Source organism: Podarcis filfolensis, assembly GCF_964270895.1.
Source record: "Podarcis filfolensis genome assembly, chromosome: 2".
In the NCBI taxonomy this organism is placed as follows: domain Eukaryota; kingdom Metazoa; phylum Chordata; class Lepidosauria; order Squamata; family Lacertidae; genus Podarcis; species Podarcis filfolensis.
The window spans coordinates 71274820-71302244 of NC_139605.1; the positions used below are offsets into that span (position 1 = coordinate 71274820).

At 42.5% G+C, this 27425-nt stretch overlaps 1 protein-coding gene across 5 annotated transcripts in view; it reads right to left on the reverse strand.

Annotated features, from left to right (window-relative positions):
• Nucleotides 1-27425, reverse strand: part of PPP2R2B (protein phosphatase 2 regulatory subunit Bbeta) — a 253230-nt gene that overhangs the window by 60845 nt on the left and 164960 nt on the right. For all 5 annotated transcript variants that reach the window (XM_083600229.1, XM_083600230.1, XM_083600232.1 and 2 more), the window contains 3 exons: nucleotides 26046-26143; nucleotides 22658-22823; nucleotides 18664-18776 (listed from right to left, as the gene is read on the reverse strand). In XM_083600229.1, the coding sequence (XP_083456355.1) occupies nucleotides 18664-18776; nucleotides 22658-22823; nucleotides 26046-26143 (377 nt within the window). The remainder of the gene's footprint in view (nucleotides 1-18663; nucleotides 18777-22657; nucleotides 22824-26045; nucleotides 26144-27425) is intronic.

The window sequence follows — 27425 nt, forward strand, 5'->3', positions numbered from 1 at the left end:
AGAGCAACATAAGTCTTACATGAGTCTTACAACATAACTATTCTTACATGAGTCTTACAACATAACTATTCTTACTCTTAGCATCCTTTGTGTAAGTGCTGATGAAATCTGTGTGTCTGTGAGAGGGAATATCTCTATGAAGTATTAAAGGAAAAAATATACATACAGAGAAGAGAAGACTACAGATGTGACAGGATAAAGTACCAAATCCTGATCAGACATCCTCACTACGGTAGCCACTAAGTTGTTCACAGGAATGTGTCAAATATGTGAGCCATTTTGGCTAGATTGCTAGTGGCTGGCTAACTTGGCCCAGACAGCACCCTATTTTGAGCAGGTCCCATTTGCAATCTTTAACAGGAATAATAATAATTTATTATTATTGGGTGTACATATTCAGTTTCCTGTATTTTAATCACATCACACACAGGATTCAAGATGAAAAGTTTGTCCATCAACCAATGTGTTTTCCCTTGCTTAATGCTGTGTTATTAGACAGACTGGATTTGCCTTGATATGTCCGGCTCTTCACAAACTTTTCACGTTGCCGTCCCCTGCCTTCTGCAGCCCTTAGAGGACATAATAGCGGAGTCGACAACCTTTGCCAAACGCCATAAAAAGGTGGGGCTCGTTTCTCCTGTGTTTAATTTTCTCCCCCTAGTCTCTTTTTATTACCAAGGTGAAGCGTATGGTTTGCCTGGTATTATTATTATTCAGAAGCCAGATAATAGATGGCAGGCTCTATTTTGCAACCAAACAAAAGGAATCCTCAAACAAGGTATGTTTTGAGTGACCCCCCATAGTATCCCATTTCAGAGCTGTCTGCAAGAAACCCAATGATGGACAGCCTGCTTTACTGGCAGGTGGAACAGGAGCTTCAGGTCAGCAGAGTGATGCTACTCTTGCTACATAGGCAGAAGTCAGCAGAGTTGATCAGGGCTGGGAGACCTCTGCCCTATCCAACACTTCCACAGTGTGGTGGATTGGGTGTTTGGGTTGTGACCTTAAAGGGCTAAGGAAGCAGGCTGCAAAGTCCACTTAAGGGCTCATCCAGACTTCCTTTTGCACTGAGCTTTCCAGGCATAGGTCTGTATTTTTAAAGCTCTATGTCCAAGTGTTGTTGTTGCTTTTGTCCTGGCGCTTTCCCCTGGAAAACCCGTGTTTCAGTGCTTAATAGGAGCAAATGGCAGTCTGGAGCTATGCCTAGAAACACAGCACAAAAGGCAGTCTGGATGAGCCCTGTGTGTCTTTGTACAAGACTCTGCTGGAATAAATAAACTGAAACACAATACAGATGCGGCAGAGGTGGTGATGGCAGGTGTTTGCCTGCCCTGTTGCAGTTCTCAAAATGCAAATTTGCAGCTTGGTGATACTCTTAAATTCTCCACGGCTAGAGGTTGTTCTCAGGAGTAACGGCTCGTGGGGTGGGACTGCGTTGCGGCACTGCCCTCTGGCATCGCTGCGGTTTAGTTGGATGGAGCTGGAGTGGGACACTGGATTGGCTCCACTGACGTGCCCATGCAGCCCCAACCTCACCATTGCACTGCCTTGCCCCAGTGCCATCCAGAGAAGCTGCAGCGCCACCAATTGTTGGCAGGGCAGCTCTATGGCACTGCCCCACCATGCAAGTCACCATGCAAGTCCTTAGCATGAACAGCAAAGCAGACATTTCCCCACCCATGGAGTCAACTTAATACACTATTTTCAAAAGAATATCCATAGTGCTCTCTGAATCATTGCTGAATCATTACTGAATTTTAATTACTATGAAACGTGCCAGTTCAGACCACGGTTAGAACATCCCTCCAGCAAACTCACCAGCTGTTTTCTACACCTTCCTCCCTTTAATCTTGACCAGTCTCAAAGGTGAAGTTAATTGTGCAGAAGATGCAACCTTGGCAGATAAAATAAATCAGTTGGTATCAGACTTTCCTAAGAGATCAGCTCACTGAAGCTGCATATGGATTACTGTTTCTGAAGAGCAATGAAGGTGACTTCACCTGTTAAGGTCAGCCTGGCGTAGATCAAGTTTTGCTGGTTTGATAATTTCTTGAATAGTAAGACATTGCTGAGCAGTGGACCTGACTGTGTGTGTGTGTGTGTGTGTGTGTGTTTGTGTGTGTGTGTGTGTGTTGATATATCACTGATAAATCCTTTTACGTATCATTTACGGCCTTCCTCAATATAAAGACACCTATTGTTATGGGGGAGGGGGGAGGTAAGCCATATGCCTGGGTCCCTTTCTAATTTCTGAATCCAGCATGGATTCAATTTCTGGAATAGCCAGGTTAGCTTCCTGGTGAGGCAATGACCCTCTAAGTATGGGCGATTAAGGTAACAAAGGAAGTGGCTCTGTGCCAGGTGCCTGATGGCAAATGGGTGGGGCCCCCTCCCGCAACTCACTGATAGTTTAAAAGGCAAAGGTTAGAGTTGGGTGTTAAGAGTTCAGTGATGTGAGCTAGAAGCTAGAGCTGGAAGCAGCAGGTTGGGAAGCCAAAGAGACATAGAGATACTTGTGACTATGGGACAAACAAAGACCCTCTTGTGGTGTTAATGCTGTGAACCCCTTGATCGTAGGCTCAGGTTGCATATATGTGTAAAAAAAACCTTCTATCATAAAGACACCACAGTCTCCGCTGTCCCTCATTCTAAAGGAAACACAAACACTGGGTAAGCACCTGGAAACCCCAGAATCTCACATTGCTCAGGGATGGGATAGCATGCAAAACTGTGTCCCTACTATTTTAAAAAAAAACCAATAAAGTTGTGTGATGCAGGCAATGTCAGCTCTAGGAAGCCCTGGCATTCTATTGTCTGTATGCTACCTGAGTAAACTTGAGCTCCTCTGAAAGTACAGATTGTGGGTGAAGCTGAACTGAGGTGTGAGGATAGTGGCCTATCCAAGGCAATTGTTGGCAAAGGCAGCAACCGCTTGGGAGTAAGCTCCACTGAACACTTAAGAGGTTTTACTACAATCAAGCCGCATATAAATTTTGCTAAAAATATGAGCAAATAAAAACCTTCTGAATAAAGTCTTGAAGTGCACATGTGAGAGCTTTCCTCGCTAAAGGCAAAAGCAGAGTTTGGAAATCTCCTCTCCTTTTGGCAAGGGAATACCCATCTCTTGTACTTAGGCAGAGCAGGCAATGGTTCTGTTCCATTACAAAGAAAATCTATTACTTGTTCACTCATCTGATACGTCTCTCCAGATTACCTGGTGATGTATTTTCACTGCATTACTATAACCTACTTTTCCTTCCTTTCTCGTGTCCCAGAGGATTCTGCTGCCAAGAAGATGGCTTTCTAGAATAGTTTAAGGCAAGGAGAGTACAGGCAGTGACAAGGAGAAAGAGGGGGTGGGGTGGGCACAAGCTTGCTTCATGTGCCCTTGTCTGTATAGCTGCATTGGCATGGTGCTTTGTTAAAGAGAGCCACTGCCTGGCACAAGGAGAAGTGGAGAAGATGAATTTGCTCTCCTTGCTCCTGGAGCCGGCATCCAAAATGCAAGCTGATACATTAAAACAGATTGAATCATGGTTTTTTTCTGCCATCACTGCTGATATGGAAGCAATGTACTCTCTTGATAGCACTTTTTTTTTTTTTGAAGCGAGGGAGGGAGACAAGAAAGGATGCAGCCACAATGTCTTGAGAACTCTGTAGTGCAGCTCATACGTGGCATTCAAAGGAAGGAAAACGTTGTAAGCCTGTCCCAAAGTAAGAGCAATGCAAGAAGTGCACACTGTATGCAGAAGAGACCGTGCACCTTAGCTCTGCAGTCAGCCCCTTTTAAAGAGCAGTAAATCTATGTGATATGCGACTGCAAAAATGAGGAAAGGAAGGGACTTATTTTTGTTGTTCATTTTACTGGCTGATTAAACTGGGTTTCGTTAAGTGGAGATCCCAGGGCAGCAAGTTGAGTAAGATAAAAAAGACACAACTGCAAAGTCATAGAACCCAGAAACAAGCTATCCACTATTTTTTAAATCATTACACACTATAAATACAACAGCAGTTCATAAGTCCACTAAGACCTTGAGCTATCCAATCAAATGCCTCTGAAAGTCCTGGTGCCTGGTGTAAAGTTGGGGCTATCGGGAGGAAGGGAATTCCACAGTCAGGGTACCACTACAGAGAAGGACCTATCCCTCCATATAAAACCCCTCTATCCCCTCTTTATACAGCAGGCAGATGAATTTTTAATCTGCGAACTGAGGGCTAAGCATCTTCAGTGCTGAAATCAAAGATAAAGCCCTTTGCCTCCTCTTTATAAGTAAAAATAGTGTTTCCAGTGTCCCACAGATCTGGAGTGGTGTGTGTGTCTGTGTATCTAGTAAGTGTGCATGGCCTTATGTGTGATGTATGTAGGAGTTGCAGGTGCATATCCACTGGTTGTGCCCACCAGTGGCATGTGGACTTCAGAGGGAGTGACTGACGATCAATATGGCCCTAGGGGTGAAAAAGGTTAGCCACCCCTGCTTTAGACGACTTCTACATAGAGCTGCCCTTTTGTTTGCTGTTGCTGCAATATGTCGATGGTTTAGCTGTTGCTGGTCAGCCATTCGCATCCAGCTCCAGCTGTTAGTAAATGTCACCAAAACAAACCGCTCAGAAAACAAAACCACGGACATCCATCTCTGTCGTCCTAGAGGACGGCAAACTCCATTCCTCTCTGCTTCAATAATGGACAAAGCCCTGCTTAAAAGCGAAAGTGAAGACTTTTTAATAAGGTTACACACCGCCAGTCAACCTCAGAAACGTCTCCTCCCTACCCCCCTTTCTGACATTGTACAGAAAATTGAGATGATTTATATATTGCAGGCCTTTCTGACATGCGTGTTGCATCTGGAGCTTCTGTGGGGGCTCACAAACTAATCGGAAGCTTATCTCCGTCTTTGTGGAAAGGTCTGCTGTCAGCTTCCAAGGCCCTCTGAACAATTCAATAACTGACACCAAAGGTTCACCCCAGAACCCTGAACGTCTTGATGTTTCACGTGCTCAGACAAGGCCAGCGCCTACAAGGGCTACACAGTGACACGCGACTGATAGGTATGCTTGTTCAGCTGATTGGATGACATTTGTTTCATTAAATTAAAAGGCTGGCTGCAATTTTACTGTGCACCATGGCAGGCTGGGGCTGTAGGCACTCAGGAGCGCAAGTGAACCATCTTGCCTAGAGAAGGTTTATTACTGAAAATCCCTGTGATCAGAAGGAACATAAAAAATCAGACACCTAGGCCCGCTGCCCTAGAGAACTGAAGCACTTTTGTGTTTTCCTCAAGATCAGATCCTATGAAATCTGTGCCATTTTTCTAGCACCCCCCTCCATGAGCAAAACACTGTATTATCTGCTTCCTTGCATAATTTCAGATAAAGCATGTGCTAACAAACACTCTTGATCCTTGACTTGTTCTCTAGGTCTGCTGCTCCACCCCATCCATTTGTATCTTACACACATCTGCAGTTACATTTCATCTGTTTTCCCTTTGTCATAACTAGGGTTTTCATTAAAAGACATGTGATTCAGAAATATTTTTTCCTGCTGCTCCTCCAATGAGAATGTAACTGCACTAGCACAATTAACACCTCAGTCAGTACTATGTATTTCAATCTCTTTTAAAAAAGAAACCAGATTTTTGCTGCTCATAGCAATGTGTACATGACACTGATTAAGACATTCAGCAAAAGCTGTTACCTGAAATACTATAATAAAAAAGGAGGACCCAGACTCTCGCATTATTAGTTGTGGCTCAGATTGACACGCCTTGGGGGGAAACAACAACCTGAAAAGAATCTACCAAGCAGGCCACAGCCTCTAGGCCAGTGATAACCGACCCTTTTGAGAATCATGCCATACCTCAAGCCCAACGTATGGGAGAGCGTCACATTTGTCACTTGATGTACAAACATCTCAGGCCCCAAAACATCTAATATGCAAGTGGATTCAATTTTCTACACCAACTAAGCACATAAATTCTAGTTGCCTACTGCAGGATCAAAGCTGAATTTCAAATCAATTAACCCTTTGTAGGCCAGAGGCATTTTACACAACCACAAAGACATCTACACAGCTGCCACATTTATAAAATGTGACCTGCCATGAAAATAAAGTATTTAAAAGGAGATGAAATAAAGCCTGCTACCTTTTCATGACATTTAAAACCAGATCTTCTGCAACCAGTCCTGGATGCTGCTTCAACCTATACATCTTCTACCCTCCCCCCAACCTCTTTTTTTATTTTGTTTTGTTCATCAAAGGAAACAGAAAGTATCTTGCTGTGCAGAGCACCCCAGGGGGACATTTGCAAACCTTCTCTTCTAACTGGAAGGGTAGTTAAAAGTGAGGAGGAAATACTTCTATCAGAGCCTCAGTAGAAGCTTGATTTGCAGAGTGCAGGATCAAAGTCAAAACATTTCTCCTTTAAAGAGATTTAAATCATAGATGTTATTTGTGCTAATTATTTATTGCAAACATCCCCTAGCACAGACAAAACCACAAGCACTTTGGATACTACAGTTATGGGGGGGAAAACAACTCCAGCAAAACAAAACATGCTTTTAAGAAGAATTCAGAGGAAGAATGCAAGCGGTTATATGAATTATATGTATGCTCACTGGGGACAGGGGGCGGCGGCGGAAGGGTGGGGATACAAAACACCAAAGTACCATAATCCCTTTATTAGTACCAACCCACTTTTGGCATAACTTCCTAATTCTCACGTCCTGCTTACTGTAACTCAGCCTGAAATAACCACACATTGCTTCCCAGCTTAGCCCTGCCTCCTCTTCCTCTCCTTTCCCTAGGTAAAATTTAAGATTGCTAGCTTCTAGGTGATGACCTCTTGCAGCTTGCAAAGCGGCACTAAATAAATAAATACTAAACAACTAAAAATCACAAAGCAGCATTTGAGCTTCTAAATTCACCAGGACTCTTTGGAACATGCAGAATTTTTCCCTAGCACCAAAGAGATATCAGGTACCTGGTACACCTCTGTAGTGGGGGACATTTCACAACTGAGGGACCACTGCAGAAAAAACTCTTTTCTCCCACAGCCAGCTGGTGGAGGCACTTAGAGAAGGGCCTCAGCTGAGCATCTAAAGCAGCCTCCCCTGACCTGGTGCTCTGTAAATGCTTTTGAATTCCAAGTCCCATCAGCCCCATCCAGCTAATGATCAGGAATTATGGAAGTTGTAGTCCAGCAACATCTGGAGGGTGATGGTTTGAGAAGACTGATTTCAAGGCTCAACAATTACACATAGAATTGTGTGATTTATTAGTCAACGTATTTCAAAACTATGATAACTTCAACTTTTCCTTGTATGGAGTTTATTGCATTCCTTTGATAATCCTGGTGGGATGACCAGTATTCCAGATGCGGCTGTGCCATAAACGTGTACAAAGCATTATGACACTGGCTGATATTGGTCCCTTCCTAAATAATTTCTGACATAGAATTTGCCCTTTTCATTGCTACTGCACAGGAAAGTGACGTTTTCAGTAAATTATTCAAGTGTTTACCACATGCATAGGATAATGAAACTGGTGCACACATTCTGTATAAAGCAAACCTCATACGTGAAATAAAACTGTTTTAACAGTTAAATATTTTCCCTACCTCAAATTATCTCTGCATAGCGAAAATGTCAAGTATGAAGCTTTAAGCATCTGAAATTATGGTGTACAGCAAAATAAATAGATCATGTTTTTGATAACAAAAAGCCACTTAACAGGGTCACAGATTTCACTCTGCTTCTCACGCACGGACACTTTTATCTACATGGAACTATTTCAGGGAAACAGAGCTTTGTAAACAAAAGTGCATCACTGGGAAGAATGGGCATGAAGCTGCTGAAGTGAAGTGAGAGGTTTGTTAAAAGAGGCTCTTATAACTGTTGTTGATCTCTGTGGAAGATGAGTTCTCGGGAATGTCAGACCCTCCAAATGCAAAAGCCGCAGTAAAAAAGGAAAAATAGCTTTAAGTAGCTATCATTTCTGTAAGCGAGAGAATAGGAAAGTAGTTTTGCTTAAAGACACTCTAATCTTTTACTCTTAGAGACTGATGGCATTACCTGTGTCACATAATAAGCACCATGAGACTTGGCATTTAGAAAGCGTATTGCTTCTTCAAAGTGCTTTAAAGTAGGGGTTAGGTATTCCCTTAGGTCTACCTGCGACAAATATCGGGGAATTAGAAACAACTTTGCTCTGCGTTGGGGAGGGAGAAAGGAATGCAGACAGTAAATGCCAGTCTGATGGTTATTAATTTATTATTATTTATTAAATTAGTATACTGCCCTTCATCTGAAGATCATAAAAACACAAAATGAGAACACAAAATATGTAAAAACAATAGCAAGAACAAAACCAAACCAATAACCCTCCCCCAACATATTTAAAAGTACACGGAGTGTTAATCAGCCAAAGGCTGGGTTAAAGAGAAACGTTTCCACATGGTGCCTAAAGAGATGCAATGAAGGCACCAGGCAAGCCTTCCTGGGGAGAGGATTCCACAAATGAGGAGTCGCTGCAGAAAAGGCCCTTTTTCGTGTTGCCACCCTTCAGAAACGATGTGGAGGAGGCACACAAAGAAAGGCCTCAGATGATGACTGCAGGGTCTGGACTGGTTCATATAAGGAGAGGCTGTCCTTGAGATATTGAGGTCCTAGGCCATTTAAGGCTTTATAGATCAAGACCAGCAATTTGAATTAGGCCCAGAAACTAAATGGCAGCCATGTAATCAGGTCAGGATTGGTTTTAAATGCTCAAACTGTCTTGCCCTGGTGAGCAATGTTGAATTTGTGTTGTATAGATATATTGCATCTAATAATTGGATGCATTACTAAAAATAAAGAGCCTAGTGACACCTTGAATGCTAACAAATTCATTATGGCTTAACCTTATGTGGGACTAGAATCCATTTCACCAGATGCTTCAAGTGTAATCCTCAGCTGGCAGGTTGCAAGAAGTACAGTTCTGTCACCTATGCCTTGAACTGCAGTAATGGTTTCCTATCTTATTACATATGTCAATTAACTTGCTAATGCTAGGATGTTTGTTTTACCATAAGTTACTGCCATTGTGTATGCTTAACCGCACTGATTTTGCATATATTGCTTCCATGCAATTGTTGCAGACTGTATTTTCCCCCATTTAATTTCCATTAGAGGTTTCACTCCCCTTACATCCACATAAACTTGTCACCTGATAATAACAATTTGCTCATCAGAATCATTCATCTGACATTCCTGGACTCGAGTCTATAAAACAAAACATGTCAAAATTTCCCTCAAAATGTTAAAACAAATCGTCCTGAAATGTGACTTGGCATAAAAAGACAAGAGCAGCAATAGATCCATCCTGCAATGGATTATTACTACAGAGAATTCAGACCATGTTGCTGCCAAATGCTCGCATGCCAGTGCTTTTCCTCTCCTCTCCTTGTTGTACATTGTGTGGCTTATGGCCATTCTTCTGACCTTCAACGCAATTGCAGCATCAGCCTTTCACACGCAGGCTGGCCAAAGCACCACTGGCGAAAGGAGTTAGTCCACCGTGGGACAACTGACACGGCCTGGTAAAGCCTTATCTTTCTGCATTGCTTTATCCCAAATTTCTTGGTGGTGTTGTCAGGTGAGGCTTCGTGTAGGCAAAAATAAATACATGCTTCTCCTGGCCCTAATTCCCGCCCCCCCCATCCCAGGATTTTAGAGCTGTTAAGGAGCCTGCCCACCTTGACAGATTCCTGTCCAGCTACACGTAACCCTCCAAAGACAGCACAGGAAGGGATGCTTTTAGGTTCTTATGCCCATGCTGTTATAGTGGATAACAATAAACCGCTAGCTATCATTGGGGACGCCCTCTCTTACTGACTATGAATTCCTCCAGAACACTAATACATATCAGGTTGCGATAAGCATGAGAGGATCACTGGGAACACCAAAGGAATCTGCAGAGTTCTATTCTTCCAATTCCTCCATTCTTTCCCGTTTCTAGGCTTTGCTTTCCAAAATGCCATTTCATTCCACGTGTTGCTGGTAACTGTTGCCAAAGCAAAGCTAGCACGATATCACATGTCATAAACCTGTACCGGTCCAAGGGCCTGTTCTCTCTAGCCAAAAGGATTGAGCCATGAGAACTTTTTCCCAATATATAACATTCGTTATTCAGAAAAAAGTTCACCTTGGTCAATGGGAGAGATCTTTTCGACAGTGATAAATCACTGAACTCCCAGGCATGAAAAGTCTATGTACTCTATTTTTCAGTTCCTCTTCCAACACTTTGACCTTCATAGGTCCCAAACCTCCAGATAATTTAATAGCTGTTAAAATAAGGTTAAGAAAAAGGGAAAGGTCATATAAGAAGAAAACTAAGTATAACCTGGTATGGGGGGGGGGGGGCGGAGGGAAGTGGAACACTAAAAGGACCAGTAACTGATGTCCAGTTACTACTTCATCACTGAGAAATATTAAATCAAATCCTGCTTTTATGGACTAAATGGAAGACTTTTATAACTAAGTAGATAAGGAGAGCCCTGCTAGATTGGGACAAAGGCCCATCTAGTCTACTATCCTGTTCTCATACTGGCCAATCAGATGCCTATAGGAAGCCTGCAAGCAACACCTGAGTGCTCAGGCGCTCTTTTCCACGTGTGATATCCAGCAGCTGGCCTTGTGAGGCATGCCATACCCGCTTATCAGCTCTGACAGTGGAGGCAGGACTTAACTATCATGGCTAGTAGCCATGGAAGACTCCCCAGTTTTAGGAGAAGGTAAAGAAGTTCGTTTACTTCTAGCCTCACATCCTTAACCTGAACTACAAGTAGAAATAAACTGGGTAAAACGCATACCCCACAAGTGTTTATTCTGAGAGCACAGCAGCCATTCTGGTTACTGTGAGGGGGCAGTTCATGGGCAATTGCCAAACAGGAAGCTTTCAAAACAACTCTTGTGTGTATACAGCTACTGTATATTCAAACTCCCTGTGTTATGGCCTTCATTAATTACTGAGCTAGCTAAGTCACAGTGAATCTTTCTCAACAGCCCTTATTTTCCATCTCAAATTCTCTACCATCAGTCCAAGATAGTAGAATTAAACAGACGGGATTTTGTTTGTTTGTTTGTTTAATGAAGATTACACTGGTCCAGAGCAACCAAGGAACTACTTAAAAACACAGCAGGCAAATACAATCAGTGACAGCAAGCATTAATCCCGCCCCCCACCCCAAAATCAATATATAGAAAGCATATCCCACTGAGGATCCATAGCTTTCATTAGGTTGATCTCTGAACAGCATTCACTTGACCAGAGTTGGACAACAGCTAAGGGTTAATATGACAAAAGCAAAATAGCATTATACCCTTAGAATATGGGCTGCCTGTGTGACACTACAATCTCATAAATATAGGAGTCTTGATCGGGTTTGTGCTTTTTTATTACCTCACTATTTGTAAGAAATGCAATAAGGAATGAGTGATGGGCAAAATAATTGACTATTAACCTTCAACACTACAAACAAATTGCAAATATGACCCTAAAATCCAAACTGGGAAGTGGATCATTGTGTGGCTTTCTTGCTGCTGTGGGTGGTCTGGTTTCCTGGAGAATGTAACCATTGCTCAGAGGTGACACTCACTTTTAATCAGTTTATGGATTTATTAGGGACAGAATTTATTACATCTCAAAGAATCTGTTTTAAATCTCGTATTGATTTGAATAATGTGCAGTGAAGATCTGCCTTTGTTCCCCTCTCTCCCAATGTACTGTAATGTATAAAGATTAATTTAAGTCTTATAACCAGTATATATATTTTAGGTGGTTAAGGCTGCAATCCTTACTCTCCTGGAAATAAGCTCCAACAAAGTCAATAAAACTAACTTCAGAGTAAATATGTACACAGCATGCTTTGTGGCAGGGATGGGGAACCTGTGGCCCTCCAAATATTGCTGAACTCCATCTCTCATCAACCCCATCCAGCTTGGCCAACGGCCAGGAATAAAATGCAACCCAGCAACATCTGGAGGGCCACAGGTTCCCAATCCTGTTGCAAGGAATGGTAAAGGATCACTCAAGTACTCAACAAGACATCTCTACTCTGAACTACCCTTCCTTGTACTATGGCTCTGTCATATCTGTTATTTCCTTGATGACCACCCTGATACAGAAAAACAGAAATACTGAACATACTGCATTCATTATTTTGGTCACAGACCAGTTCCAGCTCACATACAATATCAAGGAAGTCATAAAACATGATAGGGATTCGTTTGAATTTGCAATTAGCTATAACAGGGACAATACAAATATAGCAAGAGTTAAAAAATATATAAATTAAAACTTAGTCACTAAAATATAACCTAAAATTGTCATTTAAGGCCTTGATCATTATGATAGCACAACTTGTTCCCTAAGTTTTATGGCAATCGCACATTACGTGATCTCAGGATCCTTGTCCTCTACCAGGGATTTTAGAGATTGAAGTTCGGATTCATTTGGAGATTTTTGCATGGCAGGGGTAATAAATACCGAGCGTATATCAGAAATCAACATGGGGCATAATCCTATGGAGCTCTTGCACAGCTGCAGTTCAAGAGAACTTGCCCAGAAGATATTCCTGGTGGATTGTGCCCCATAAGATGGACCTGTCTCCTACTGTATCACCCTTAATAGCATCCAAAATCCATTGCCAATGAAGTCACTTCATTTTGACTCATAGTACAGTTACTCCATGCAATTAATTAGTCATCTGGAGTTATTGTATCACAAGAGACCAGCAGGCCTCAAAGGTTTCCAAGACAATATGCAAGACAATGAACATTATCTAAACATGGCAGCCTGTCCAACACCATTCCCACAGTGCAAAACAATTCATTCTTTTTGGGGGCATTTTTAGCCCCCATGTTCAGCACACCAACTCTCACAACAACCTGCAAACTTTAGAAAGACAATTGACATGAAAATAAACAGAAAGCATAGCGGCCAATGAGTGACTGGCTGCGTTTAAGATGGCAAAAGTGTGTACAGTGGTACCTCGCAAGACGAATGCCTCATAAGACGAAAAACTTGCAAGATGAAAGAGTTTTTCGTTTTTTGAGTTGCTTCGCAAGACGAATTTCCCTATGGGCTTGCTTCGCAAGACGAAAACGTCTTGCAAGTTTGTTTCCTTTTTCGTAAAACCGTTAATACCCAGGGTGCATTGCTTGAAGAGGTGCAGTTGCGACTTGACTTCGAGGAGCAACTCATAGCACGTGGTGTGGTAGCCTTTTTTGAGGTTTTTGAAGACTTTGGTGATTTTTGAAGCTTTTCCAAAACTTCTTTTGCAGCCATTTGGTAAGTTAAACTTTTAAAACTTTTTTGGGGGGTTTTTGGATTTTGGGTTGGGGTGTTTGGAATTCAAGGACTTGGTGTTGGGGAGGGGTTTGCAAGAATCTGGAAGCTTGTGTGTTTTTTTCCTGCATTTTTATGATTTTTTGTGACCAGTGGGCCACTCTGCTGTTGTTAAAAAAAAGATTTCTGGGTTTGAATTTCTGTCTGGTGGGTGGCTGGGGGAATAGTTGAGGAGGGGTTTGCAAGAATCTGGAAGCTTGTTTTTTTTTTCCTGCATTTTTATGATTTTTTGTGACCATTGGGCCACTCTGCTGTTGTTAAAAAAAAAAAAGATTTCTGGGTTTGAATTTCTGTGTGGTGGGTGGCTGGGGGAATAGTTGGGGAGGGGTTTGCAAGAATCTGGAAGCTTGTGTGTTTTCTAGGAGGTTTGGTGCTTTTGAATTATTTGGATGTGAAGCACTGATTTTTTTGGGGGGGGGTTGCGAAGGTAGGTGCTGTGCTGCCATGGGACCCAAGAAGACTGCTGCTGCAGAGGCCGGCGAGAGGAAGAAGGAGAAGGTTACGCTGGAAATGAAGAAGGAGATCATCCGGAAGCACGACGGTGGAATGCGTGTGACAGAACTCGCCAGGGAGTATGGGAGGAATCCATCGACCATCGGGACCATCCTGAAGATTAGGGAGAAGATCCTTGCGACTGATGCAGCCAAGGGAGTCACCAGGATCGTGAAGAACCGCCCAGCTGTTCTGGAGGAGGTGGAGAAGTTGCTGCTCATCTGGTTAGAAGAGAAGCAGCGTGCAGGGGACACAGTGACTGAGGCCGTCATTTGTGAGAAGGCCAAGGCCTTGCACGCAGACCTCGTCCGGCAACAGCCAGGAACCTCAGGCGAGCCAGAAGTCTTCAAGGCAAGCAGAGGCTGGTTTGACCGGTTCAAGACAAGATCTGGAATCCACAGCGTGGTCAGGCATGGAGAGGCTGCCAGTTCTGATGTTCCTGCAGCTGAAGACTTTGCAGCGGAGTCCCTGGAGGTTGTGAAGACGGAGGGCTACGTTCCACAGCAGGTCTTCAACTGCGACGAGACCGGGCTGTTTTGGAAGAGGATGCCCAAAAGGACTTTCATCACTCAGGAGGAGGCCAAGTTGCCTGGCCACAAGCCCATGAAGGACCGTCTGACCCTGCTCTTCTGTGCCAATGCAAGTGGCGACCTGAAGATCAAGCCCCTGCTGGTGTACCACTCGGAGAACCCACGGGCCTTCAAGAAACACAAGGTCGACAAGGAGCAGCTGAGTGTCATGTGGCGATCCAACAGTAAGGCTTGGGTCACACGTGTGCTGTTTGTGGACTGGGTCAATCTTGCTTTTGGCCCTGCTGTCAAACAGTACCTGGTGGACAACGACCTGCCGCTGAAGGCTTTGCTTCTGATGGACAATGCTCCTGCTCATCCTAAAGGCCTTGAGGAGGACTTGTTGGAGGAGTTCAGCTTCATCAGCATCATGTTCCTGCCGCCTAACACCACGCCACTGCTCCAGCCGATGGATCAGCAGCTCATCGCCAATTTCAAAAAACTCTACACCAAGGAGCTTTTCAGGCGATGCTTTGAGGTGACTGATTGCACCAACATCACCCTGCGGGAATTCTGGAAGGACCACTTTGACATCGTCACCTGCTTGAAGATGATCACCACGGCCTGGAACGGGATCAGCCACAGAAATTTGAATTGCACTTGGCGCAGCCTGTGGCCGGACTGTGTGGCACCAAGTGACTCTGATGCACCAGAGTCAACAGTGGTGCAGGACATTGTTTCCTTGGGGAGGACCATGGGCCTGGAGGTCACAGAGGAGGACATCAGCGAGCTGGTGGAGGAGCACGACCACGAGCTGACCACCCAGGAGCTGCTCGAACTGCAGGCAGAGGCTGCGCAGGAGCAGGCCTTGCTGGAAGAGGAGGAAGCAACTGAGGAACGGCTGTCCTCCAAAGAACTGAGGGACATTTGCCTGAAGTGGAAAGATGTGCAGGCTTTTGCACAGCGGCACCACCCTGACAAGGACCTGACACATGACCTTGCGAACACTTTTGATACAAGGGTCATGTCGTCTTTCAGGGAGGTGCTGAAAAGGCGGATGAAGCAGCAGACCATGGACAGGTTCTTCAGCAAGAAGCAAAGAGTGGAAGAGGAACCTTCTTCGAGTGGTCCCCCAGAGTCTTAGAAAATGTACTGTACACTTTGGTGATTTTTAAATGTTTTTCTGTCATGTTTAGAAACTTAAATTATTGTTCCTTCAATTTTTGAAATGCTCTTTACAGTATGTGTAACTTTAAAGAGCACTTAATAAACTCTTTTTGTACCAAATTTGGCTTTGTTTGGACTTTTTTTTGACCATAGGAACGCATTAATTGATTTTCAATGCATTCCTATGGGAATCCGTGCTTTGCAAGATGAAAAATTCGCTAGACGAAAAAACTCGCGGAACGAATTAATTTCGTCTTGCGAGGCACCACTGTACAATTTCTTTACCTAGGCAGTCCAAGCCTATATATGTTTGCTCAGAAGTAAGCACCAATGCTGAGTCCAATGGCAGTTATTCTCATGTTAGCGTGTGTAGGATTGTAGCCTTAATAATTAACTGAAGCTGTTCAGGAAGAGCTCACTATGAGCTGTCACTTCAAGCCACTGCAGGGTTCGGTCAATACAACCCAGGCTCAAACTGGCATGTCAGCCATGTGGAGAATCTCCACTTAGATCTAGACAAAGCAAATGTGGCAGTTCTGCACTGGGTCCTTGCTTTTTACACATTAAATACATGTTCTTCTAATGCAGTGAAGAAGGCAATCTTTGAACAGTATCATTTTGACAGTGCATTTCAGAAAAAACTAAAGAAGTCAATAACAATGATGAGCAGTTCTGTCTGTGCATAGCAGCACAATGGTTTAGATATCCAGGATATTTGAGAAATTATTTTAATGGGCCTTCTGAATCACAGTGAGACAATGCAGCCTTCCAAATGCACTATTCAAAATGACAGTAAACAAACTGTGAAGTAATAATAATAATAATAATAATCTTGGCCATGAGCAATGCCTTCAATATCAAGAATCGGCAATGCAATATGGAAACCATTTGCTTTATGGTGAGAATTAATTAGTTGTCTGGAGTTATTAAATGTCTTTGCTGGCCTGCGGGCGATGAAACTAGAAGCTATAAAAGGTGACCCAGAGTAATAATAGCATCACACATAAAAAACTCTTCTAAATCAATATTGTGCAGCCATATTAATATATGCTAGACTAACGGTCAATACCAAACCAGCCATTTTATACAACAGGAGGTAATGGGGCTAAAATAGGAAACACATCCAGAAAACTGTAACCATGTTCTTTCAAAGCCATGCTGCACTTTCAGGTTCAAGGCTTCTTTAGCCAGCAGTTAATTAGTGGAAGCACAGAGATTCTCCTGTGTGGGACGGGTGCTTTGTGAGCAGAGAGACCCAAAGCACCACAGCTTAGGCTTCAGATCCTAATGATGCAAGTGCCCAGTGTCCACAGAACACATACTTCTCTGAAAGAAACACTCCCACTGAAGAATTGCAGTTTGGATGGAGAAATCAAATAAAGCAATAGCTCCGCTGACTGACAGCAAAAGAAACAGCTATACAATGCACATCAGTGTTCTTCAGTTAATTCTAATGCACTTGCAATAAAACAAGGAAGGCTACCATGTGCTACGATAATGACTCTGAAGAAGGTGTAAATTGCTGCTAAAGCAGCCTGAAGGAGATCTCACCACTATATTGCCAAGAGAAGGAAGAGGAGCTTCTTTTAACCAAAAACGAAAGCTCTTTATCTTTTTGCTACTTGAGGAAAGAGAGACAAAGACATCTATGGGGTGCTTTTCAGAATGTGAATACAGGACCGCAACATGAACTTCTGCCAAACAGAACCTTGTGCTTTGGCTGCTGTAAAGCAATGTGTACCAGCTGAAGCTTCTTCCATCACTCTGCTAAGAGGTGATGTCTGTCAAATCTCCTCCTCTTACATAGTTGGTGCAGCAAAAGGAAAACACCTTAGGTCAGGAATTGACAACCCAAACAGGAAACCCAATTTTCTTGAGGTGTTCTGGTACTAAAGCAATCAGATGTTTCTTCTACTTAGTATTGACTGTCTTGCTGAGCTGTTGTTGTTGTTTATGCAGCACTATTTGTACTACTATAGCTTATGAATAACATAACCCAAGGTTTTCTACAGCATGGGTTGGGATATGGTGTTTTCTATACATTACCGTTTTGCCGGACATAGAAAACACCTGTGTTGAACAAGTGTGAGTGTGTGAACTATAGTGCAGGTATTGTTCACACCATCGGTATCTCAAGTAGGCAACCATCAGAATGCACATAACCTCTGTGTAAGAAAACCAGAATGTGTGAAAGAACCGTTGCTCTGAGTCAGTCAGCTACAGCAGGCAGTGATGTCTCCCTTACTTCCAATTAGCTGAACTCCTAACAGAAATGTACCCTGGCAGCTAGAACACGAGACCAAAGCGAGCTGAGAATCCAAAGTAGAAACACGGCTTGTTTAAACCCAACTGCAATTGCTATATGCACCACACTCCAAAGAATTCACAGGTGTTTTGGCGAGACTGCCTTAAGCAATGGCAAGGCTACCGTCCTCATTACAGTGTCAAACACTATCTCATTACTATGACAGGGACAATTAACACTCTGATCATGCTACTAACATCTAATGTGCAAAGAAAGGGTATTCCCAGACAGGTGTTAATGGTGTGAACAGCACTCCTCACACATGCAGGTATTTTGCAGCACCCACATGACGTCACTGGCATCAAAATGTCCATATCAGTCCGTATCTCACGCCCCCCCCCCCACACTGCATTTAATTAAGATTGTCCCTTTCTGGGGAAAATCCAGTAAGTAAAAAAATACCTGTTCCCAATTACCCATTTGCAATATTAGGCCCCTGTATGGAAACATGCCAATAGTACAGTGGTACCTCGGGTTACAGACGCTTCAGGTTACAGACTCCACTAACCCAGAAATAGTACCTCGGGTTAAAAACTTTGCTTCAAGATGAGAACAGAAATCGCGCAGTGGTGGTGCGGCAGTAGCGGGAGGCCCCATTAGCTAAAGTGGAATGTCAGGTTAAGAACAGTTTCAGGTTAAGAACGGACCTCCAGAACGAATTAAGTTCTTAACCCTAGGTACCACTGTACTTCAGACAGAAATGCTGTGGGCTGTTGTTTTTTGCTGAGATCATGACTGATGAAATAAAGAAATTCTGACTTTTTTGCAGGGGAAATGCCCCCCCTCCCGGAAATATGCATTTGCCGTACCCGTAGTGTGGTAATTGTGGAGGGGTCTCGGAGCCGTCCATCTTCATCTTTGAGATTGTAGCCCTCTGGTCTTTTGTCGCGTTCACTCACTTTCCATAGCTTCACAGTTTTATCTAGAAGACAACAGGAATACCCAATTGACATTTTTTTCTAAGCCAGATCGAATGGTATTGAATAATAATACATTTAATATTCCACAATGTTTTTTTTTTATTTGTTATTTACGCAGCTCATTATAGGACAGGGGTTGGTTTTTTTGTATCACATTAGTCTCAAAACAACAGTAATTCATATGGGAAACTGCGGTTGCAAGTTAGTGACATGCTCAGGGTCACCAAGGGAGCCCATGACTAAGGAAATAGAGGATCACAGACTTGGCTCCAATGCAGTTTTCACACCATGCCCTCTGCAGGTAGCATGATCAGGTTTCATTCTTGCTCAAATCAATGATCAGAAATGACACAGAAGCTTTTATGAGTGAAAAAGTGGAGGGACGGACTCTGAACCTGAAGCAGAAGCACATTCAGGGTCAGCCCCACAAGGACCACTTTCCTTTAACTCCACTGCAAAAGACTCAGAAAGGATTGAGGTTTCCCTGTTCAATTGCAGTAGGAGATTACTGGAGAAGGATAATGCAAGGCTTCCCTATCCCCTACAGGGACCAAATATAGAGGGTGCTGCAAATCCATAGAATGTTGCTACTCATATAGCCGCTGTCCCCTTAAACTTCTGTGTTTAGATAATTAAAAGTAATCCACACAAGATGCCTATGCAGAATTTTCCTTTCTATATATTTAGACATAACCAGTGGTCCAAGAAACTGTTGTGACTTTTCAGACTAAAGTAGGTCAAATGGAAGATTTTTAATGTTTATACCCTGACCTAGTAATGGTGGCCTAAACCATGCATTTCTCTCAATAATTGGCCTTGGCGCAGTGAGGCATTTGATCTTATTTCAATATAGCAGGGGGAAAGCACAGCTTTATGTAAAATTAAGAAGGGGCAATTACAAGGATTTCTTCTCTGATCGCATGCTGAAGAAACACATGCCACCAGTTATTCCTGCCAATTTGGCAAAAGGAAATAACAACATTCATGACTATGCAGCCTATCTATCATGTTTGAATATTTCAAGCAAATTTTGAACCAGTAAGCCACAAAAGTAGATTCCAGTGTCTCGTCTGCAAAAGGTTCCTGATTGTAATCTGGTCTCTGCACATTGCATATGTCAAGCTGAATGAATTTTACTTTGGCACAGGTTGAGGGAACAGCTTAGACAAGAAAACTAGCATGCGCAATATCCTATAAAAGCAATTTAGAGTTACATGAAAGCTAACTGCTTTAGCTGAGCTTTGATTGCAACAGATTACATTGCAAGTCCAAAGGGTGACAAAGTACAAACTAGAAAGGAGTCCAATCATGTCCGTAATTTACTCAAAAGTCAGTTTCAACTCCCTCCTCCCAGTGAAAGGAATAAAATCTGACGTTTTATCATCGACACTGAATCTGTGCTGAATTCCACAATTGCCAGCTTGCCTGTCAGGTGGATATTTCCATTGGCTTCATCATTTTGTTGTCATCCCATTTATCGTTGTGCCATGAAGTCCTTCAGGGAAAGAGCCTCAGGAACATGTGGCTTTTATTCTGAATAATGGTGTTTTCTTTTCCCCCTCCTGGCGGGTGCTCTATTGGCAGTTTGTCATTGCTCCCACCAGCCTTTAAAGACAATCTTATTCATCTTCATTTCCCTCCACCCCCTTTTCTGGGGATTCCAGTTGACTCCTGTTAATTTTGTTGTATTAACTCATTTTGATCAAAGGACCCTTCCACACGCCATGTTATTTTGGGAACAGAATGGGAATATTTGGGTAGAAAAGGTAGCAGAGAACTCTGAATCATTTTGAGGTATTTATAAGTATATGAAAACACCTTCCTGAATAATATTCCTGTTAATCAAAAAACTATTTAAAAACTCAATTAACAGAACATTAGGCTACATAATTAATCTTCATTGTGTTTCAGTGAATCTTCCCCCAAATGAGTTTAATAACTCTCAGAATTTTATTACAATGATCAATAGGGTAAATTCTTTAACACAAAGTAAGTTGACTATGAGAGATAATTAGACCCCCCTTTTTTCTCCTGTAGTAATTAAGTCACATCCATCTTAAGGCTTCATTCATCCTAGTAACATCACTGGATCCTCATGATATTTATCTAAACATAACATGAAACATAAGCTTAGCACGAATGAAAACTGAAACAAATTAGGAATGCTTCTTCCCTCCTTCCCTCCCTATTATCGTAGAAGAGTGTAATTCTGACAGAGGCTCCCCAGCACAATCATGAGGTCAGAGAACTTCACTGCGGTTAACACTAGATCAAGGTCAGTGCATTATGCATAAACTGACGGGTATATAAAAACTGAACCAGAACAAAATTGGAGAGCGTATGGTTGCTTTTCTTATGTGTGAACTATCCCTGGTTGGTTACATAAGACAAGTTGGAGCTTTTCTTAGAGAGCTGAGAAAAGTATGCATTAGAGAAGTTATTTTGATGGCCTCTTCTCTTGTGCTTGGGTTCTATATGATCAAGAAGGGGTTTTCTTTCTACCCTATAAAAAGGTACAGTGAGTTTGTTTTATTAAACCAGTCTATTTCTTGATATGTTAAGTGTTCTGTAGAAGGTATGTAATCCCTCAGAACAATGCCCTGCAATTGTTTGATTTGTAATCATCACAAGGACACCCTGTTTATAGGCCACAGTGCAATTAATACACGAAATAATGGAATGCCTGCAAATGGCATATCTACATTTCTGCTTCTCCTATTTAAAAGAGTTCTCAAATTGAGATGTTTTTCAAAACTGGGCTTCCATCTTGTTTTCGGATATTCTTTTTTTTTTTTTTTTTTAAAGTCTTCCTCTTACTATGGGCTTTTACAGAAGACAAAAGACCCAGATTTTTATTCTCAGCACTAGACTGGATCCAACACCAATAGATCATTTCCATGTAATAAACAGGAAGGTAGGAACAGAAAGGTAGGCTGCAGGAGGGTAGAATTTATGCTGCTTTGAAACAAGCTATGGGAGAAGTATGCTCCCGAACTGGGGCAAGAGAACAACCCTCAAACTAAATAAAAATAAAGTGGTAGGGGATGAAAAAACGTTTTTCTTCTTCTTTTTTGCCTAAGACAATTTAGCTTCAAGCTCTCTTTGCAAATGGAGAGAGATTTCCTCCATATAGAAGATGCTTGGGAGACATCTTAAAAACTATCATTATAGCTCTGTTTTTTAGTACTTGGCCTTGGTTGTAAGTTGTAAGTTTAAAATTTGTGTCCTTTCCCTTAACTATCAAATATGGTATGAAGTAATGTTCTTTCAGATGAAGGTTCCCCAGCATACTAATCATCACTGACAATAACATCTGTTTTCAAGTTACATGCCCGGATAAAAAAATAAGAGGAAATCTGAAAGTGTATAGGATGTTTGGGAAGGGCAGTGCTAATGTAAAATGCCTTCAGAAAGGCTAAAATCACATACTAAAGCAAAATTGTGAGAACTGTCCCAAGGATAATTTAAGTTCTTATTTAAGCCATGCCGTTCATTATCTCACAAGTAGCAGTGTGTGTGGAACAGTCATAATGTGAAGATACATGAAACATGTTAGGACACGTGACAGAGGAGAGGGCAATTGAACTCAGTCAGATACCTGTGTCTAGTTCTATGCAGAGGTACAACTGCACTAAGAAGTTCCAAGTAAGATCTGATATTAATGGGCTGTTGACTTACATTATGAAAAGGGGCTTTATTACAGCCACTGCCACCATCTTACAAAGCCTGTGAGCTTCAGTCGCTCCACCCCTATATGAGAGAGAGAAAGTAATACCTACCCATCCTGCAGTGAGATTACAAGTTTTAATTATTGCAAGCCATCAAAGCATAGCAGGATATTTGGCTGGAAAGCAAAGAATTATCTGTCATTACTACAACATACCATTGGTGGAGAGAAGGAAGTAGGCTGCATTTTGCTGCGGGAGCCATCGTATTTTATTGATCTTCTCCTCTATCTCTAAGCTCTTCAGGTAATCGAACTCAGGTTCATGGCTCTGGAATGTGCTGTAAACATTATATTCTCCCCTGCGATGGGGCTGATTTTTGCTCTGTGGGAGTGGGAAAGAAACAATAAAGGGATTCTTAAAAGAGCCAGAGCTAGCAAATTTTCAATTGATTCTTTTGTTCTCAGAGGATTGTTAAAAGACAGGGAAATGTCTGATTATGGTGACACATTACAGTTTAGATATCAAAGCAGACACAAGAGATCTTTCCTGCACAATGCATCCTCCTCGTGTGTCAGTTTCTCTGCAGGCTGATGATAGGAAGCAGGAAGAGCACCTTTGTTCCATGAATGAATGAAGGCCTCCCTGACGTTTATCTCCAAAACATATTGGCAAGGCGTGAAAGTGGCTCAAATCAAGGGGCAAACCTTACTTGGCTTATGCCCAGGATCACAGCTCAATGCAGTATTTGCCTACAGGCCTAACAGAATTAAAAATAATAATAACAACCCAGGATGGAATGGAAAGCATACAAAATGGTCTAAAGTTGCCTTTATCCTGAAAACTGCTGTTATGCTACTATGAGGCACTTCTAGTTGACAGTATCCAGATGCCCAATCCTAAGGCCAGTTCACACATGCGAGCCATCTGCTTATTTCTTCCATGCAATTCCCCCACACAATGAATTGCATAGACACTCCTCTGGGTGAATTGGTCTGTACACTGTTATATGTGGGCAGAAACCATTTCCACAATTACAGCAAAACTTTGTCCCACTGATGCAAGCTTATAAAAAGGTCACTGGCTTCTCTGAGCTGAATTGGACACAGTCTGGTTCACACTGAGATTTCCCCAACATGACCCCTGTGCACATGAGAGGTCACATGGAGAAATCAGTGTGTGAACTAGCCCATAATGGACATGTTTGAAATACTACAGATTATATTTAAATAGGACTCTGTTTCAAAGCACTTTGCATTATAACAGTAAAAATCCACATATTAAACTGCCTTATGTCAGATCAGACCACCGGCCTGCAGAGCTGCCTTGTCTGCCCACCACTGAGTCCCCATGGACTCAGCCAGAGATTTCTTAACCTTGCTCCCTGAAGATATTCCAAGACGGATCCATGCCTGTAACTAAAGTTGGCTGGTATCATTACTTACATGTTGCATATGGGAAGGAAAGAGACTTCAAAGGGAACTCCTTCTCCTAAGGTCAACTAGTAAGTTCATAGCTGAGGTGACATAACCACATATGGTTATTATTTGGCACAAAAGTAACTGCAATGAGTCTTCAACACTTGATGAGATAAATTCAATTCAGCTAAAGATGCACATTATTTTAGGGAGTTTTAAAATCCCCACCTAGATGGGAGTATATGCAACCTGCATAACTTCATCAGATTGTTTGATCCAAATTAGATGACACCCTCCAACAGCCCAGATGTGTAGCGTGGGGTTTGTCATGGGGGCCGTGGCCCCGGGAGCAATTTTGAGAGGGGGCGCAAACAGGCACCTCCACAGCATGTTCCCTCATTGGAGCCTGGCTCCACACCAGAAGGAGCTGCGCCTTGGCTGCGGCGCTTGTGCCTGGTGCAGCTCTGCCCCCGCCCCGGGTCAGGCCTGACTTGGGGGGAGGAGGGCAGGTGAGTGGATGGCAGCGCTGCTGCCCACCCGCCTCAGCTGCAGCACACCTCGTGCCCAGTGGCAGCAGCTCTGCCGTGGTCATATCTGATCTGGCGGCAGAGAGCATCCCACCTCGGTCCCGGCAAGGTGCGCCTGACGGATGAGAGCAGGGAGAGAGTGGGCGGCAGCTTTCCTGCCCCTCTCCTACCCTGAACTGTGGCATGTGGGAGGGTTCCCTCTACACCCCGCCCCCTTGGGGCAGCACAGGCATATGCTTTGCCACTGTAATAGCCCAATTGAGGGTACTCAGCAAAAAAAAAAAAAAAAATTGTACCGAAACAGCTACATGCATTCATTTAATGTAAATGAGTTGACGCCAATACCTTAAGCACTGGGGCAGTACTGCAGGCCTTAAACATAAATATTCTGGAGACAGCAACATTCAGATTTTAAATTGTACTAATTGAAAATCAGTTTTCGTCAGATGCATTTTAACCAAGCCATGACTGGGGGAAAGCAATTGACCATTTTCCACCCTTGCACCACTTTATCAAGCTGATGGGGCCAGAATATGGCATGTCATTCATAAGAGCTGATTCTGCCACAAATAATGTGTTGTATTAAAATGATGCTGCCTGATGCTAGTATTTCTACTAGAGGCTCTCATAAATGTCTGCTCATAGCATTCTCTGAAATGTTACAAGTGAGACATTACTCCCATATAGATGAAAGTGATCCTACATAGTTTGAGATATTCACAAGATGCCAATAATCCTGCTATGTGAGTTAATGAATGATCCCCTTAACTGAAGAAAACCGTTTTTGCAAGTGTATGGATTGCCTGTGTAGGGTGTAGATGAGAAGAAACTGAAAACCTTCAGCACACACATCTACATTTGGAAGTGTCTTCTGCTTGCACCAGTGGGATCAATTCAAGCTGTTATCAAATTCCTGCCTTTTTGATCCAGTAATACCTTTCCATTCAAGTAAGACATATCTCTGCAGACTAGGGCAGATTAGAATAAAAAGATATACTTGGGAATCATATCCTGGGAATGGCCCATGTTGTGTATTCTATAGAAATAAAAACTGTCCTTTCTAAATAATTATATAGAATACACACCCACATCCAACAAGCAATTATACAAGTGGAAAGAAATCCTAACTGACAATACCGTGCTTCCACTATGGAGTTTAATTATATGTGAAACCTTATCATATATCTTTCACTGGCATATAGCAACAGCATCACTACTGTTGTTTAAGGCCCTGCATCAGTGTTTACCAGAATAAGACTATGCATACCTTTGCAAAGTAAAGCAGTTGAGAGAGCAAAAGAAAAAGAACCAAGAGAAGTCGTACTAATGATTAAACAAATCAGACTTTAAAAGCATTATTTGGCTGGGCAAACAAGGCAGTTGGGTGTCTTTGAATTTATGATGCTTCAGCAGTATTCAGTTTATATTAGATTTGCAGCCGGCACTGACTGTTAAAGGAAGCAAAAGGATGCAGAAAATGTGGTATTTGCAGGGTGCTTCATGAGACAGAAGCTGGCCTATTGATGTTAATGGACTTTTTTGCAATTTTTAGTTTGCTAGAAGAGAAGCAGGGTGAAGACTGACACGCAAAGATTAGGAAGCAGCAGGAAGCTTCTTTTAAAAGGATAAAAATGGGCATTTTTGCATTCACCAGCACTTACCTCCTGCTCACGCTGAAATATTACAACGCGACCCCCCTTGTCCCCTGTCGCTAGTAATTCTCCTGTGTGGTTGAATTCTACTGTAGAGATAATGTCAGCTGAAAAGAAAAAGACAAAGGCAATTTAAGTTAACTGCAAACTGGCTTTGCACAGGCATCTAAAGGCTTCGTTGCCTATATGGTTACAGGAACAACCACCGTCAGGGCTTTGCCTCCCCTGTGGAATTTCTATGGAGCAGTTGGATGTTCTATTATACTTGAATATCATAAAGCGAATTCATAGACATTGTAAGCAAAGAATTGTCAAGATTTAAAAATCCATATGAGCACTTCAAATAGTCAGCCATTACACTCTTGCTTTTGTCACCAACATAAATGGCTGGAATGTTTACACCGGCTGGGGGATGGTGTGTGGGAAAAGCACGAGTCTTTACAAATAGCATCTCATGAGGGCTGGCCAGTGGTGCAATCTCCAGGTCCCATGTGATTTATGGGATGAAGCAGCCTTGCTGCAGGAGAGGGGGAAATAACCTAGCTGGATGGTCTGTTAAACATTATTCTTTATTAATTTTCAAGTGATGTACAGCAATCTAGGGAGGTGTGCACTCTTATTGCTTGAAAGGGGGAGTGTACAATGTCATCTTCCAAAGAGAAGGCAAGGATCACTGGATGTTGCAGCAAACTAAGAAGGTAAACACTTTTTTGCTTGTTTTAAAGGCTACAATAATGTTCCTGCTATCAGAGTTGGAATCCTTGGTTTCTAAAGAAGTTTTTAAAAATTCATTACATAAAACATTGACAACATGGTACTGGAAATACCCGGGAAGTCACAGGCACTATCAGAAATGGCACCTGAGGTTACTACAACTGCATTCCACGCTGTAGTCACAGTGATAACCAACATGCCGGTTGAAGGCCAATCTGCATTTTTCTAGTTACTGCTGCTTGACAGAATGCAGTGTCCCTGTGACAAAAGTGCTTTCCAAGGAAAAAATATCAGCATCTCTCATAATAACAGAGTAAAAGTTGCATGTTTATTCTGCTTTAAAAATGTCTAGAAAAATGTTGTCTCCTCCAGCAAGTATCTGCCAAACGTCAAACTTTGGAACCACAGTGTGAAATGGGATGATGTGCCAGTTATCACTGCCACTCACTTAGATCCTCAGGAAGCAGCAATAGGTAAATACCACCTGAGATACTATTCATTAGCGCTCTCTGTATTCCATCATCACCTAGATTCACTCCAATATAATCTTCCCTTAACAATCACACTGTCTAGTATAACGGATTCAAAACCACAGAGAATCTACACTGACATGAAATCTTTTGATTAAACTTCTATTAATTACAGAGTAAAAACACACACCATTTTTTCATTCTG